The sequence below is a fragment of the Ascidia mentula genome, chromosome 1 (genome assembly GCF_947561715.1).
Source record: "Ascidia mentula chromosome 1, kaAscMent1.1, whole genome shotgun sequence".
NCBI lineage: Eukaryota > Metazoa > Chordata > Ascidiacea > Phlebobranchia > Ascidiidae > Ascidia > Ascidia mentula.
Window position 1 is genome coordinate 620,108 of NC_138566.1, and position 12,776 is coordinate 632,883.

General features: G+C 37.2%; 1 protein-coding gene across 1 annotated transcript; it reads right to left on the minus strand.

The window, feature by feature from the left end:
* LOC145904347 (contactin-3-like) lies at positions 1–10,291 on the minus strand. Its single transcript, XM_082992365.1, has 21 exons — positions 10,189–10,291; positions 9,422–9,556; positions 8,881–9,021; positions 7,905–7,997; positions 7,206–7,430; positions 6,506–6,602; positions 5,370–5,548; positions 4,781–5,059; positions 4,515–4,665; positions 4,060–4,184; positions 3,824–4,002; positions 3,653–3,749; positions 3,308–3,598; positions 3,159–3,229; positions 2,810–2,989; positions 2,490–2,598; positions 2,288–2,397; positions 1,882–2,035; positions 1,576–1,739; positions 1,238–1,412; positions 1–1,076 (listed from the first exon to the last, which is right to left on the minus strand). The coding sequence occupies exons 1-21, from the start codon at positions 10,238–10,240 to the stop codon at positions 976–978; spliced, it is 3,108 nt and encodes a 1,035-aa protein (XP_082848491.1). The 5' UTR covers positions 10,241–10,291; the 3' UTR covers positions 1–975.
* Positions 10,292–12,776: the final 2,485 nt, after the last annotated feature.

Consider the following 12,776-nt stretch of genomic DNA (forward strand, 5'->3'; position numbering starts at 1 on the left):
ATTTAAACGACCGACATTCAGATTTGTGCAAATTTTGACTTTCCACGAAATGTTGATGGTTGCATGACGTTTTGCACACGAAATAAATAAATTTTGCCAAAAAACGTTTAAATCAGTTGCTACTGATCATATATTTAGGTTTTGCCGCCGTTATAAAACTTCAATCTTAGTTGATTTTGAAAGGTGACCGGCAAAGTTGTTTCGAAAACTCCTTTGATTACGAGAAGCTAAAGAAATGAGTCGAACAGCAAAACATAGCTTGACGGCCCCAGCTAAATATCGACTGCCCTGTATTATTGATAGATGGGTTTCACAAGAACAAAGGGTAACGTTAAAGCGAGCATAAACACACAATTGCAACGAAATTAAAATTGTTTTTGTCCACACAACTGTTTTCACATTAAAAGAAATAAAAAAACAATTAAAGCAGAATTAATGCGACACAGGGCACAGTTTAAAAAAAGTACAAGTAACGGCCAGGTACAACATTGCATAGTTAGGGGACTCTTGCATAGACAGTGTAATTTTTAGTAGCTTAGTCATGTGGTCCCAAAAACCAATACCGAGCATTGGATAAGTTTTGCCGCCTTTTTTAAATGAAGTTTTAACAAGTTTGAAACTCTCAATGCTTATTTTTGTTAGTGTAAATTAGTTTTGTTTCGGAATTAATTAGTTTTGATTTAGAATTTTGTGTATGTGTGTCAAGCTGCAAAAATTTTGATACATTTACAATGACATGAAACTCTAGATTTGAATTTATGTCGGACAAAACCTAATTGTACAATTGTATCATTACCCATTGTGTGTAATGAAGGTTGTTCCATTTGCAAAATTGTCATAGATTTTTTAATGTATTTTTTTTTAAATGCCAACCAAAGCCAACACAACATACGCTTTCATTGTTTGAATTTATGATGGTTATGCAGTTCGCACCCCAGCAATGCAATGTTGACCTGGCCGACCCATTCAATTTAATCAGTTTAACAAATTTTTCGTAATGCTCCACAAGCATAGGAACAGTAAACTTGTATTGATAGTAACAGCACTGGCACCACCTCCATAGTTAGAAGATATACCTGAAAATAAGAATGTTAAAAACATTAGTGGTAATATCATGTCATAATTATAAGCAGAATCCAAAACCCCATACAGGTTTATTATTATTGAAAACATACAATGGCTTTTAAAAGGCCATTTAACGTTAGATAACTTTCATTGACAATATTATTTGTCATACTTCGCCGAGATGAAACTGCAAATGTCGTTGATGGGACTCCGTAGCCTCCTTCATTTCGCGCTCGGAACCATAGATAATAATCTGCTTTAGATGGGAGTTTAAATTGAACTTGTGGCACATCAGTGAAGTGGTCCTTTGCCTGGGCAACTGTTTCATTCAAGAGCCAATATTGAATCTACAAAAATGAAAATTTGCATCAAGGCATCATTACAAAGTTGCAAAGAAATTACTCATAAAAGTAAATTTGGAATAAATGTTGATATTTTTATTGTTTTCCATAAAAAAGTTTTGAAAATATAAAATACTCAAAATGTGGGTGTAACGTCAGACATGCTTACAACATATCCAAGAATGTTGCTTTCCAGTGGGTTAGCTTGTACTGCATCCCATGATGCTGTGACATCTTGATCCTTAACTTTAATTTTAATGTTTTGTGGTGCGTTGGCCGGAGGTGGCCCAGCAGTCACAAAAAAATATGAAAAGTCACTCCATGGACCAAGGCCTACAGTACAACAACAGAATCTTAAAGCTTAACAGATTTGACTTCGTGGCAGTATGTCACATAATATAAAAATGTCATTTCAATGGTCAGTAATTTTAAACTTGATTTAAAAGTTTTGCTGTATTTTTAGCAAATAATTCACCTGCTTGATTATAACCAGCTGCTTTAAGCTTGTAGTTATATTTTGCCTTTAAGTTATTGATTACAATGCTTGGGGTCTCATCAGCAGTTGTGAAGTTTTGCCACTGGCTTGGATTATTGCATGGATCATAATCAATCTGACTGCAGATTGAAACCTAAAACACAGGTCTCTAAACTTTTTAAGATGCACTTGGTTCAATAATTCAGGTTGTTAAAAAACATTTTTTGTGTAATTGTTGTCTCTGTGTACATTAATTACAGAACAAAATTAAAATGCTCACAATAAGTGTTCATGTACTGATGAAATTTAAAAGTACATGCTTCATTTATGTTTCAAATAATATTATTAAAAAACTGGCGCTGAAAAACACTATATATGATAAAATAAATTAAATCCAGTTTGTTACCTTGTAACCAATGGTATATCCGTTAACATTAGGCAAGTAATTCCACACGATTTCTGCAGAGTACGCTTGTGCTTGCTTCTTTTTAAACCCAGTTGGACTTTGGTTAGGAGCTGAAAAGGGTTTGGTCAATATGTATATAAGCATGTGTAAAATAAATGCAATTGACTTCAGTATTTTAAATAATTTCTTGTTAAAATCTTACGTAGTTCTGCAGTTCGGACCACTGCTTGGTTGCTGCTCGGTCCTTCACCAGCAAAGTTTTTAGCTTTTATTTTGACTTCGTATGGAACGTAAACTTCTGACGCATTAACCTGCCACAAAATTTTAGTGTTAAGAATATTACGATGTTCAGAGAATTTGGTTTCAAATGATAAAATGCTTTTCAAATATATACTATAAATAATAACGCTAAATCTCCTGCTATTCAATCATTTAAGAGTACATTACAAATGATTAAAACATGATCTATGCATAATTTTTGGTAATGAATCAAAATCAAATGTTTTTGCATAAAGTTCATACAACAAAAATGGTTTGCGTTGCTTCAGAGTCCAATTCTTTTTCAAACCAAGGTTTGTCACTAGGTGGTGCTGGAGTTCCATCAAGATCAATTGGAAGATTAACAGCTTCACCAGGATCCTCTTTTCGCATAGAAATCACATAGGTTACATTGTCCGCACCGAAATATTCTTTTGGAAATTTCTGTTTTTAGATATGAAGTTACTAAGACCCATGGCTTACATATGTTAAACAACATGTTTAGGTTTGTTGTTTTCAAAAAACGTAGAGTTGTTTATAATTTTTACTTATTATCCACAAGCACCAAAGGCAAATGCCTGTAATTTCAAAATATGTCAGCTTTTATGTTCACCTCCCAAGTGACAACAAGTTGCCCTGGTGTTCCACCTCCACCTGATATTCCAGTAGGCGCTGATGAAGGAGCTGTGAAATAACATAGTAAATATTGTTTATGAACCTTGTGTTAAGTTACAAGCAATAAAGTGTTTATAAATTGCTTACCCCCAGTTAGTGTCAAGCTTCTTTCACTTTGATCACTGGCCTCACTTTTTCCCATCTTGTTCCATGCATAAACACGATATGAGTAATAATTATATGGAAGTAAGTTTTCAACTGTGCATGATGTTGTGTTTGTAGAACAAGCTTGACTCCATTCTGTGTCATATTCTCCTTTCTTTTCAGCTTCATAACTAGTTATGGAGGCTCCATTTGATTTAGGTTCATTCCATGTAACAAGTTGAGAGTTGGACGATGAATAAATCACCATCACGTTGTTTGGTGCATTAGGTGGAGCTGCAAAATTAAAATTTTGTAAATGAAATATTCTGATGGGCAGCTACATCTTACCAAGAACATCAACATAAAACTGTGCACAATCAGTTGAAACTTCTGTAGCTGCACAACATTCATATTCCCCAATTTGTTGACTTCCAACATCGCGTAGCTGGAAATATTGTTGATAAAAAATGTAACTTCTAAATCAGCAAAAGTGACAAATTTGTTTTATGTAAAACCTACTTCCAAAACTCCACCAGTAGCTTTGTAGTGAGAATCAATATTGCTGATTGTTTTGTTATTTTGTTTCCAGCTCCATGAAACTTCCAACTTTGTGTCATGTTTTTCAAAACATTCAAGTTCAACTGCATCCCCAGCCTCAATAGAATCTTCAACTGTGTGTTGTGTGACCTCTGTTTGATCTGAAACACAACAAATAACATGGGATGCTGTCCTAACATCAAGGTTGGCTCACTTACTGTAAACTTTAAGTAAAGTTGCACCATAAACTTCACCCAATGAGTTTTGAGCATGGCATGTGTATTGTCCTTGATCCGATCCACCCACATTTGAAATGTACAAACCTCCATCAACCAGACTGTACCTAAATTTAAAAGGGTTGAAAGTTTGCCACTAACTTTTTACCATCACAAAAACTGACAAATTGTTTCTCATTAGGTAAGCATTTCAGTCTAACTGGAACAGGCATTTTTTTACTGAGAAGTCTGAGCAAGATCCAAAAAATTATGTATCCGGTGATAAATTAACGCTCTTCGCTGCTATGTTATTTATCTCGATGTGATAGCTGTGGTTGCCAAGTATAAAAGGGGTCTATCCTGCCATGTCATGAGATTGCACGTAACACTTCATTTTTAACCATTTAATGTATCTCGTATACCAGTTTCATGAAGGAATAATTTTCATAGTTGCTTACTTTCCTCCGAATGTGTCAACTAGACTGTTGTCTTTCATCCAAGTAAATGTGGGGGTAGGAGCACCTGTGACATCACAATCTATTGTGAAGTCACCACCCTGCGCAGCTTTTGTGATGTCATCCATAGATTGTTGAAAACGTGGAGGATCGGCTGTTCAAAACAAAATTTTTTATTTTTATGATTTTTTGGAGAATTTATTTGGCGGTTCAGAATTTTTACTTAATTTATTTCAAGCTAGTTGACCTTAAATCTATGACAAACTTACATGCAATTGCAAGATGTGCACTTGAGAAAATGTACCCAATAGAATTGTAAGCAACACACTGATACATTCCTTCATCTGTAACATTTACTGATTGTAATGTTAGTTCACTTCCCCCATCTACATTACTGATAACAATGTGATCTGTGTTGAAAAGTTTTTCTCCATCTTTCAGCCATGTATAAGAAGCTTGTGGTTGAGCAGATGCTGAACATCTCATAGTGTGAGTTGACGATCGATCCGCTACCTGAGATAATATTTCCTCACTCCATTCTGGTTGATCTATGATACAGAACTAGGTAAAGGTGTGTAAAGTGGAATGCAAATGTGTCTAAAATGTGGTTAAAATAAGATATGCAACTTATTAGTATGTTAGTATGGGAATTGTTTAGTGTGCTGTTCAATATCAAGTTTGCTGGAAGCTGTAAACATAAACCATCAATCAAAGCACTTAGAGTTAAGTTGTTCCTTATGGTAGTACAAGATGATTATTTTTATGAGATAAGCAAAGTGGAGCCAATAATATGAATTGTGTAAGCTGCAGCTTACATGATTATTTTTATGTTGATGTATTGACATTAGTTGAACTTACACTCCAGTTGAAGTTGGCCTGAAGCTTCAATACTTCCTTGTGTGTTCTTGGCTTGGCATGTGTATGTCCCAGCCATGTTCTCAGTGATGTCTTTCAACACAAGTTGTCCTGACTTTGAGATTTTATGGCCATCTGGTAACTGTGAGTCCAGCTTGCTCCATGTAATGCTTGGTGTGGGGCTGGAAAATACTCAAGAGTTATATTTAAAGACCCACCTTTTTTCGCTAATTTGGCTACATGTTATGGGACCATTATATTATGTACAACCCCACTGTCTTGTTCCAATTTGTTATTTAATCCTGTCAGCGTTTTTAAAGTATTAATGTATTGATAACGTTATTATTCTATTGTCAACCCAGTTAAATGTGGTGTTATTGACATTGTACTGTATTGTCGAACACAGCATATCCGTGTTGTATGGTGTAACATACGTCACAGAAAGCAGTACTTGTATTGCGTAATGTTTTGCGTGTGTAATATACGTCACAGAAAGCAGTACTTGTATTGCGTAATGTTTTGCGTGTGTAATATACGTCACAGAAAGCAGTACTTGTATTGCGTAATGTTTTGCGTGTGTAATATACGTCAGCTTTGCACATGTACTGCATAATCCCACAATGTGACCCAAATGATTTAGCCATCGAATATTCTCGAGTAAAGTGATTCATTCAACATCCTGTTTACCACATAAAATGTCCTCCTATGCTTATGTCACATCACTCACACCTATGTTCTTGTTATATTACTTCAAGCGCCTCATGATATCACGTGACATTATTGACCAATCAGCTCAGACCGGTAAATTCATTCTAATTCTAATTCATTCTAATCCATTCTAATTCATTCTATTTGATTCTATTTTGCTGGCATCCTAATAACGTTGTATTGAAAGTTGTAATGTACCGTCGTAATGAAGAAGATAACAGAAATGAATACAATTATTCGGGAAGAGATCTTGGTTCTGGGTGCTTTATAGAACGGGGCAGAAGCAGGTTTAACCACCAAAGAGACTCAATAACCGCTCAGGCCATCGAGACCCTGTTAAATATCTCTGAGACCCTTAAAGTTATTTACAATGGAAAGGGTGGGTTTGTGTTTCTTGTGTAAACTGGAAAGTTACTGTTAGTTCAACTTACTTTCCGGACGCAAAACATTGTAAAATTGTGTTCCCGCCTTTCTTCGCAGTGGTCACCGGTTTTGGACTTGCCAAAAATGCAGGGGGCATTTCCGAGTCTGAAAAAAGTCTGGTTGTCACCACTGTAGGATATGTGGGTAAGCAACTACTTTGGGTCAAACTTGATCCAAATGATTGGTTTTGAAATACAAACAGTGGAGATTTTTATATTGTCAAATTTATGCCAATCGTTTACAGTTTTTTGCCCTATATGTTATTTTCTTTAATATCATTTACCGTTGAAAAATTTTCGCCAAACAGTTATCGATCCAACGTTTTCCCGCCAACAAGTTATCGATTGCCGCCATTTTCACTGACGGTTAAATATTTGCCGATAATTCTCGTGATTCGTTTGTTTTTTGAAGGGGAAGAGTTGCCAGCGCCAGTGTCGGATTAACCATTAAACAAACAAGACAAGCGCCTTCGGGCCAAACATCCAGGCCGCTTAAACAAATTTATAACGTTCAGGGTTAAGGAAATCGAATGCTCAACAACGCCTCTTCACACTTAGAAAAGTTGATTGGCGATTTTTTTGTCTTTAGTGTTTTACTTGGTGAGAACATGTTTCTTTTGGGCTACTTGTCACAATTTGCTTTAGGGCAAGCACAGCCTTAACCCAGCACTGTCCGAAACCTTGTTATAATCAGAAAAAAACAACTCACGAGCGGCACTGACAGTTAGTTGAATGGGACTGGATTTTTTTTCTTCCCTAACACCGTTGACCGTCCAGTTCCCTCTGATGTAGCAGGAATACGGGCCACTATCTTCTGTGGTTGGGTTGGCAAAGTACAAACTGCCGTCTACTTGCGACACGTAGTGACGGTTCTCATTTGTCTTTGGCGTGTAGTACTTAAATTCGGTCTCCCACTGGTACCAAACCTGGTCTCCTAGAAAACGAATCATTACGATTAAATCGCGTATTCGTTTTATTTTCAGGGTCAAAGTGGCATCGCAGGTTTAGTTGTAAACTACCGTCCGGACAATTACGACCGAGACCGCATGTTATCGCTGTTAATATAACGTGGCGATTACGTCATTTATTTGCAAACGTAGATCTTATGAGTAGTGGATTTACCAGCTGGAATACGGGAACACATATGTGTTGTATTGGTAAGAACGTCACTTATTCCCAGAAATTTTGAGTTTAAATGATTGTGGTTGGTTCTATTTTCTTTGTTATAAAAACTGAAAACTGAATCACGTAGTAGTTGGCCTGAAGCTTGTTACAAACCAATTTCATATTTTTTGTGATTCAAACTTTCCTCTTTGTTGCATCACAAGGAAACGAACTTCTGTTTCATATCTGACCATGGAACCGACCAATGTGAGTAGTTGCTGAGAAGTCAACATTGTTTACTTACTTGGGGCGAAGTCCGTTTGAGGACATTGGATCGAAATCCCACTCCCTGTGGTCGTCGTTATTGTTTGGGTGATAACGGGAAATGTGTCGATGTCTGTAAGGATAAACATATTCTGTATATGGGATATGGTAAAGCTTAGTTGTTGTTCTTCCACTACCCAAGTTTAAACTACTTTCATTTTCTGTCCGGACGCAGATGCTGTTAAATTTTTGTGGGGTATCGTGTATCAACTGGAAGTGTTTGAAGTGACGAACGCAATGGCTATGCTGGGATTTAAATTCAATCCAATTTGAAGGGTCTGTTTTTTTCACTGCTTAAAAGTTTTGACTTAATTGTTATGAGGGTCAGCAATCCAAAACATTCTCCCTCATCGCCTCACTACCTTGCCTTCGATCCACATAGAAGCCTATGTTACATAAAAATCTGTGCGAATATTAACTCTATATTTTAAAACAGTATTTCAATTCAAAGAATTAAAAGTTGTGGGTCCTGTTTTCAGACCTGGCCATTGACATTCTCACATATTTCTATGTGTCACAGACTTGTGTACGTCGAATACCCAGCTGTGATGCTTTGTCATTTTTCCACTGCATTGTTTTTGTTCATTGAAATCTTATTTAATCGACTTATTTGTTGTTGAAATGTCAAGTTTGTTCTCCTCGTGTTTTGACTTAAAAGGTATCTGGTGAAGTGGGAAACCCAACCTTATGATAATGCCCTGCTGACATTCCTGAATTTGTCAACAATTGTTAAAAATCGATGCTAAATTAAATTTCCCTCCTTCGCCCCATTAACATATTTAATTAGACGTGGTCGATTTTTATTGGCCTGCTTGGTCTGGCAGTTTCCTCTGTAAACCCTGGATGCCCAGTAATATTTTGTGTTTTTGTAACAATATTTAACCAACACCATATTTTAAACTCGAGTATTCGGCACCAAAATAAAGTCTATGTACTTTTGGTTTTTGAAAACTCACATGCGAATGTAAGGTTGCCATAGTTACTAACAACGATGCCGTCATCACTTGTGACGACACACTGGTAGCTTCCCTGATCACCCGATTGTGGGCTCGAGATTGTTAACGTCCCGCCAGCAGTTTGGAATCGAGATCCACCTGCTAATAATCAGCTTTTAGTCAGAGGAAAACTTTTCGGTTTCGGGGCCGGGAAAAAAGGCGGGAAAACGAAAGTTTATAAAATATTCTATTCACTGTAACGAACAAGAAAAATGTTCAATAAAATTCATTAAACTACAGAACAAACTATTTTATTCAGTGTCACTATGATGTATGCTCACTCCTGGTGAGGAAGATTGAAAAGCTCATATCTGCTTTGCAATCTCGTTTTCAACATTGGGTTATAATTGCCTTAGTTTTGAGGAACAGATCTGCTCAAAACTTTTTCGAAATGGAGATAAATTCTTCCTTGATTGTGAGTTCGTCCCTGGACACGGGATGCGAAATCATTTGTGTCATGGTGTTTGTGCAGTTTGACAGGATATGACGCAACTCTACTTACTTGTATCCAATGGTTTGTTGTCTTTCCTCCACGAATAGATCGGATTATTGAGGTTAGTTTTACACTTGAACGTAATATCAGCTGTAGAATCAAGTGGAACAACTTGATCTTGAGGTTCAACGTCGAAAATATCCGCTGAAAGAAACAAATGCATGTTATTTAATATTCCTGTCTTGTCTGTTAGTTTGCTGACAATAATTAAATGTACATCGCGTTCTGTTTAAACGAGGGCACGTTTGTGACGTGAAAAACAGCCACAAAATGAATAATGACAAATTCTAGACTGTGATGTTTGGACTGAAATATGATCCAGTATTCTGCTCAACTTTCCTACTTGGGTTAATGTTGACTGCGGTTTATTTGCGTTGGCCAGATTCGACACCGACCATCAGATGCGTTTCGGGGTTACCAGATTCACTGTTCAAGTAACTTAAAGTATCGGACTTTGTTTTTTGGTTCAAATTCACTTAAATTAGTAAAATGAAGGTATCTTCACACGGTGCCAAATAACTACGATGTTTGTATATAATTGGTATAAAGGCCTAATGCAAGTATGAAATACAACGTATTCCAGTTAAGGTTTCAATACAGATCGATTCACCAGATGTGTGTTGTTTGCATACCATGTATAGAACAACCTTTGAAGGTCAACGTCACCTTGTGCTTCCCTCCAAAAATTAAATTCATGTTTCGCTTCAACACGATTGGTTTCCGCGCCTTTTTGCCGCCATTATTTATCAATCATTAACACTACATAGAAAACTTACCAGACGATTGTGATGCAAGAAAGGCGATTATACTAATCCATAGTAACTCCATTGTGACGTCACTTGCAGCCACGTGGTTTAACCAAAACGTGGTTTCAGTCAAATTATAGTAGTGTCGTAGTACTAAGTACCTGCATAGGTAAACAGCAAGGTTTATAAAAAGGTTCCGGTCAATGTTGACTTTTCCCAACAAAGACGCAAAGATTGCGCAATCGCCTCACGATTAAGCCTAAACTTTTCCTCGACTGCTTGCGTATTCTGCTCCCTTAGCTTCTTGCACACACTGTGAAAATGAACAGCCGACTTTTTAAACACGTGACGCACATTTGTGGTGACGTTTACACCGCAATCTATTTACCACAGACCAGGATCAATCTCAACATCCACAAACTGGCCTTCAAGCTTTAATAAACTGCGTCATCTCAAATGTTGCAAGAGCTAAATCGATGTACTTCGTTGTTTAATTTGACTTGCGTTCTCATAATGTGCAGGTATGGTGCGTTCTCTCCACCACATACCACAATCAGTCGCAACATCCAAAACCGCCCTCCTTTCAACGTTTATAAACTTCGTCATCTCGAAGATAACCGCCCACGCTATGCTTGTCGTATAACTCATGAATGTTCCAGTCCGCCTCACGTAGGACGCATTTCGTTAATGTTTAAACGTCTGCAAACATTTTTACAATGTGGCGAGCAAACATGGTCGGCGCTGTTCGCTATGACTGTAAAAAGTTTAACACGAATGTTGCTTCGGAAAGTTTACGGCTTTACTTTGTCTTCTGCTCTGTCACCATCGTCTACGCCATCGTCTAAACAACGCGTTTTACGACTGATTTTAAAAACTGTTTTCTGTTGAAAGATTATTCTGATATTCTTTTGTATTTCCCGATGTAACCACCAGCTATATCGCGTGCTGTGGTGTTTGGGTTTTATTTAAATATCACCGCACTGAAACAGAAATTAGGTCGTAACGTTTTTCCCGGACGGATTCTTATTCAAACCCAACGCTAGATTCGACCACGACTGCGTAGTGAAGTGCATTAGTTGCTTGTTCGACCGTAAACTGCTAAAACAATTATCAACCGTGCTGCTGTGTTTTGACATTGGGACTAAAGCTGCCTCGAAATTGCCTCAAACCGAATCCATATCTGTATGTGATGGATGAGAAGCAACCACACTTCAGACCACACGAATTCATTCATTTTCCGTCTTCGACGATCTCATGCAGTGTTCAAAGGACTTATGGTAACTGACTAATCAGCATTCCGCAATTCAACATCTTCAGTCCGAGCCGCAACAAGTTTGAATTCTAAACATTCGTATTCGTGTCGACGGTTTGTTTGACAAACCTTAAGAGGGGCGGATAGCCAGCAAACAATCTCTGTGTTTTGGACCAAATGGTTTGTGTTTGATAAGATCAACTCAGACAAGCATCTAACTGGGTTACCCTCACCAGATGTCAACTAACGATTAGATTTAGTATTTATTCTAAAACATTCACCCTTCGCTAACCTTGCTATAATTTGATCACATTCATCAACCATCAGAAGAGGAACGGAAAAACATTTTCGGGTTTATTTGTGACGTCAGGCATGTTACGTCATCGTTGTTTGACCAGGGACAGAATACTTAAAACCTCATGGACCGAAGTTCAGTCATTCGCAATGTTTCAGGTTGTCTGACCTTTTCATTTTCGAAATTCCTACATAAAATGTTTACTTTTATTTGCCATTAAATCGGAAGAATATCGCTGTGGTTACGCAAATATCTATAGGGTTTTAAAGTTTAGCATACGCGCTGTTAGCGTTTGTTATTCTACTTTACTAAACATCGCATTTTGTCATGCATTAAACACCAAGCTTTGAGTAAAAATCCATCAATATTAGAACTTAAATAAAGGTCAAGAAATATATTGATTTTAACTCTGGACTCACGGAAAATAACTCTGCACTCAATACTCACGGAAAATAAAACTAAATAAGTTATCTTTGGTTTCTAACATACTGTGTTTCTAAACACTTTACCTCGCCATACTTCTGACTGTCTATAATTATATTTTTGCAGGTTTTGCATCAAAAATAACTTTCCTTAATTTAAGGAACTGCTGAACTTTAATAGATTGTCACATTGGCGTCTTGTTAATATTTCATGGGTCGTCAATTGCTCGTCTTCCACATCATCGGCCTCCAATCAGTGTTGCCCAGATTGTCTCCTTCTCGAACGTAACCGCGACACGACAAGTTTCCACGTCAAGCTAAAGAAACCATCCGGGCAATAGCGTAAATCCGTTTGTTATTTCGGTAAGATTTATTGGAGGAAAATCCATTTTAATTATGGAAGGTTCTTCTATCAAAGAAAACCTGGGGGTGTTTTAATGCTGCGCATTTCACTCTCCCAGAAATTTTGTGACCTTTTCTTGACCTCCGGTATATCCTTGGGTTGTAACGTCAGAATGGTTCGAACGGAGATTTCCTGAGTGGCAGAATTTTAACCTTTCGGGAATATCCGAATGAAACAGATGCGGGCGCTTAGAAATGATACTTGGGTTGCAATAATTGTTTCCAGTAGTTTACATCATGCCCGATG

Coding starts and splice junctions, on each gene's coding strand:
- LOC145904347 (XM_082992365.1), bottom strand. CDS start 10,240: ATGGAGTTACTATGGATTAGTATAATCGCCTTTCTTGCATCACAATCG. Junction 4,185..4,514: donor GTTGACACATTCGGAGGAAA/GTAAGCAACTAT, acceptor TTTTAAATTTAG/GTACAGTCTGGTTGATGGAG. Junction 2,036..2,287: donor GATATACCATTGGTTACAAG/GTAACAAACTGG, acceptor CCTGTGTTTTAG/GTTTCAATCTGCAGTCAGAT.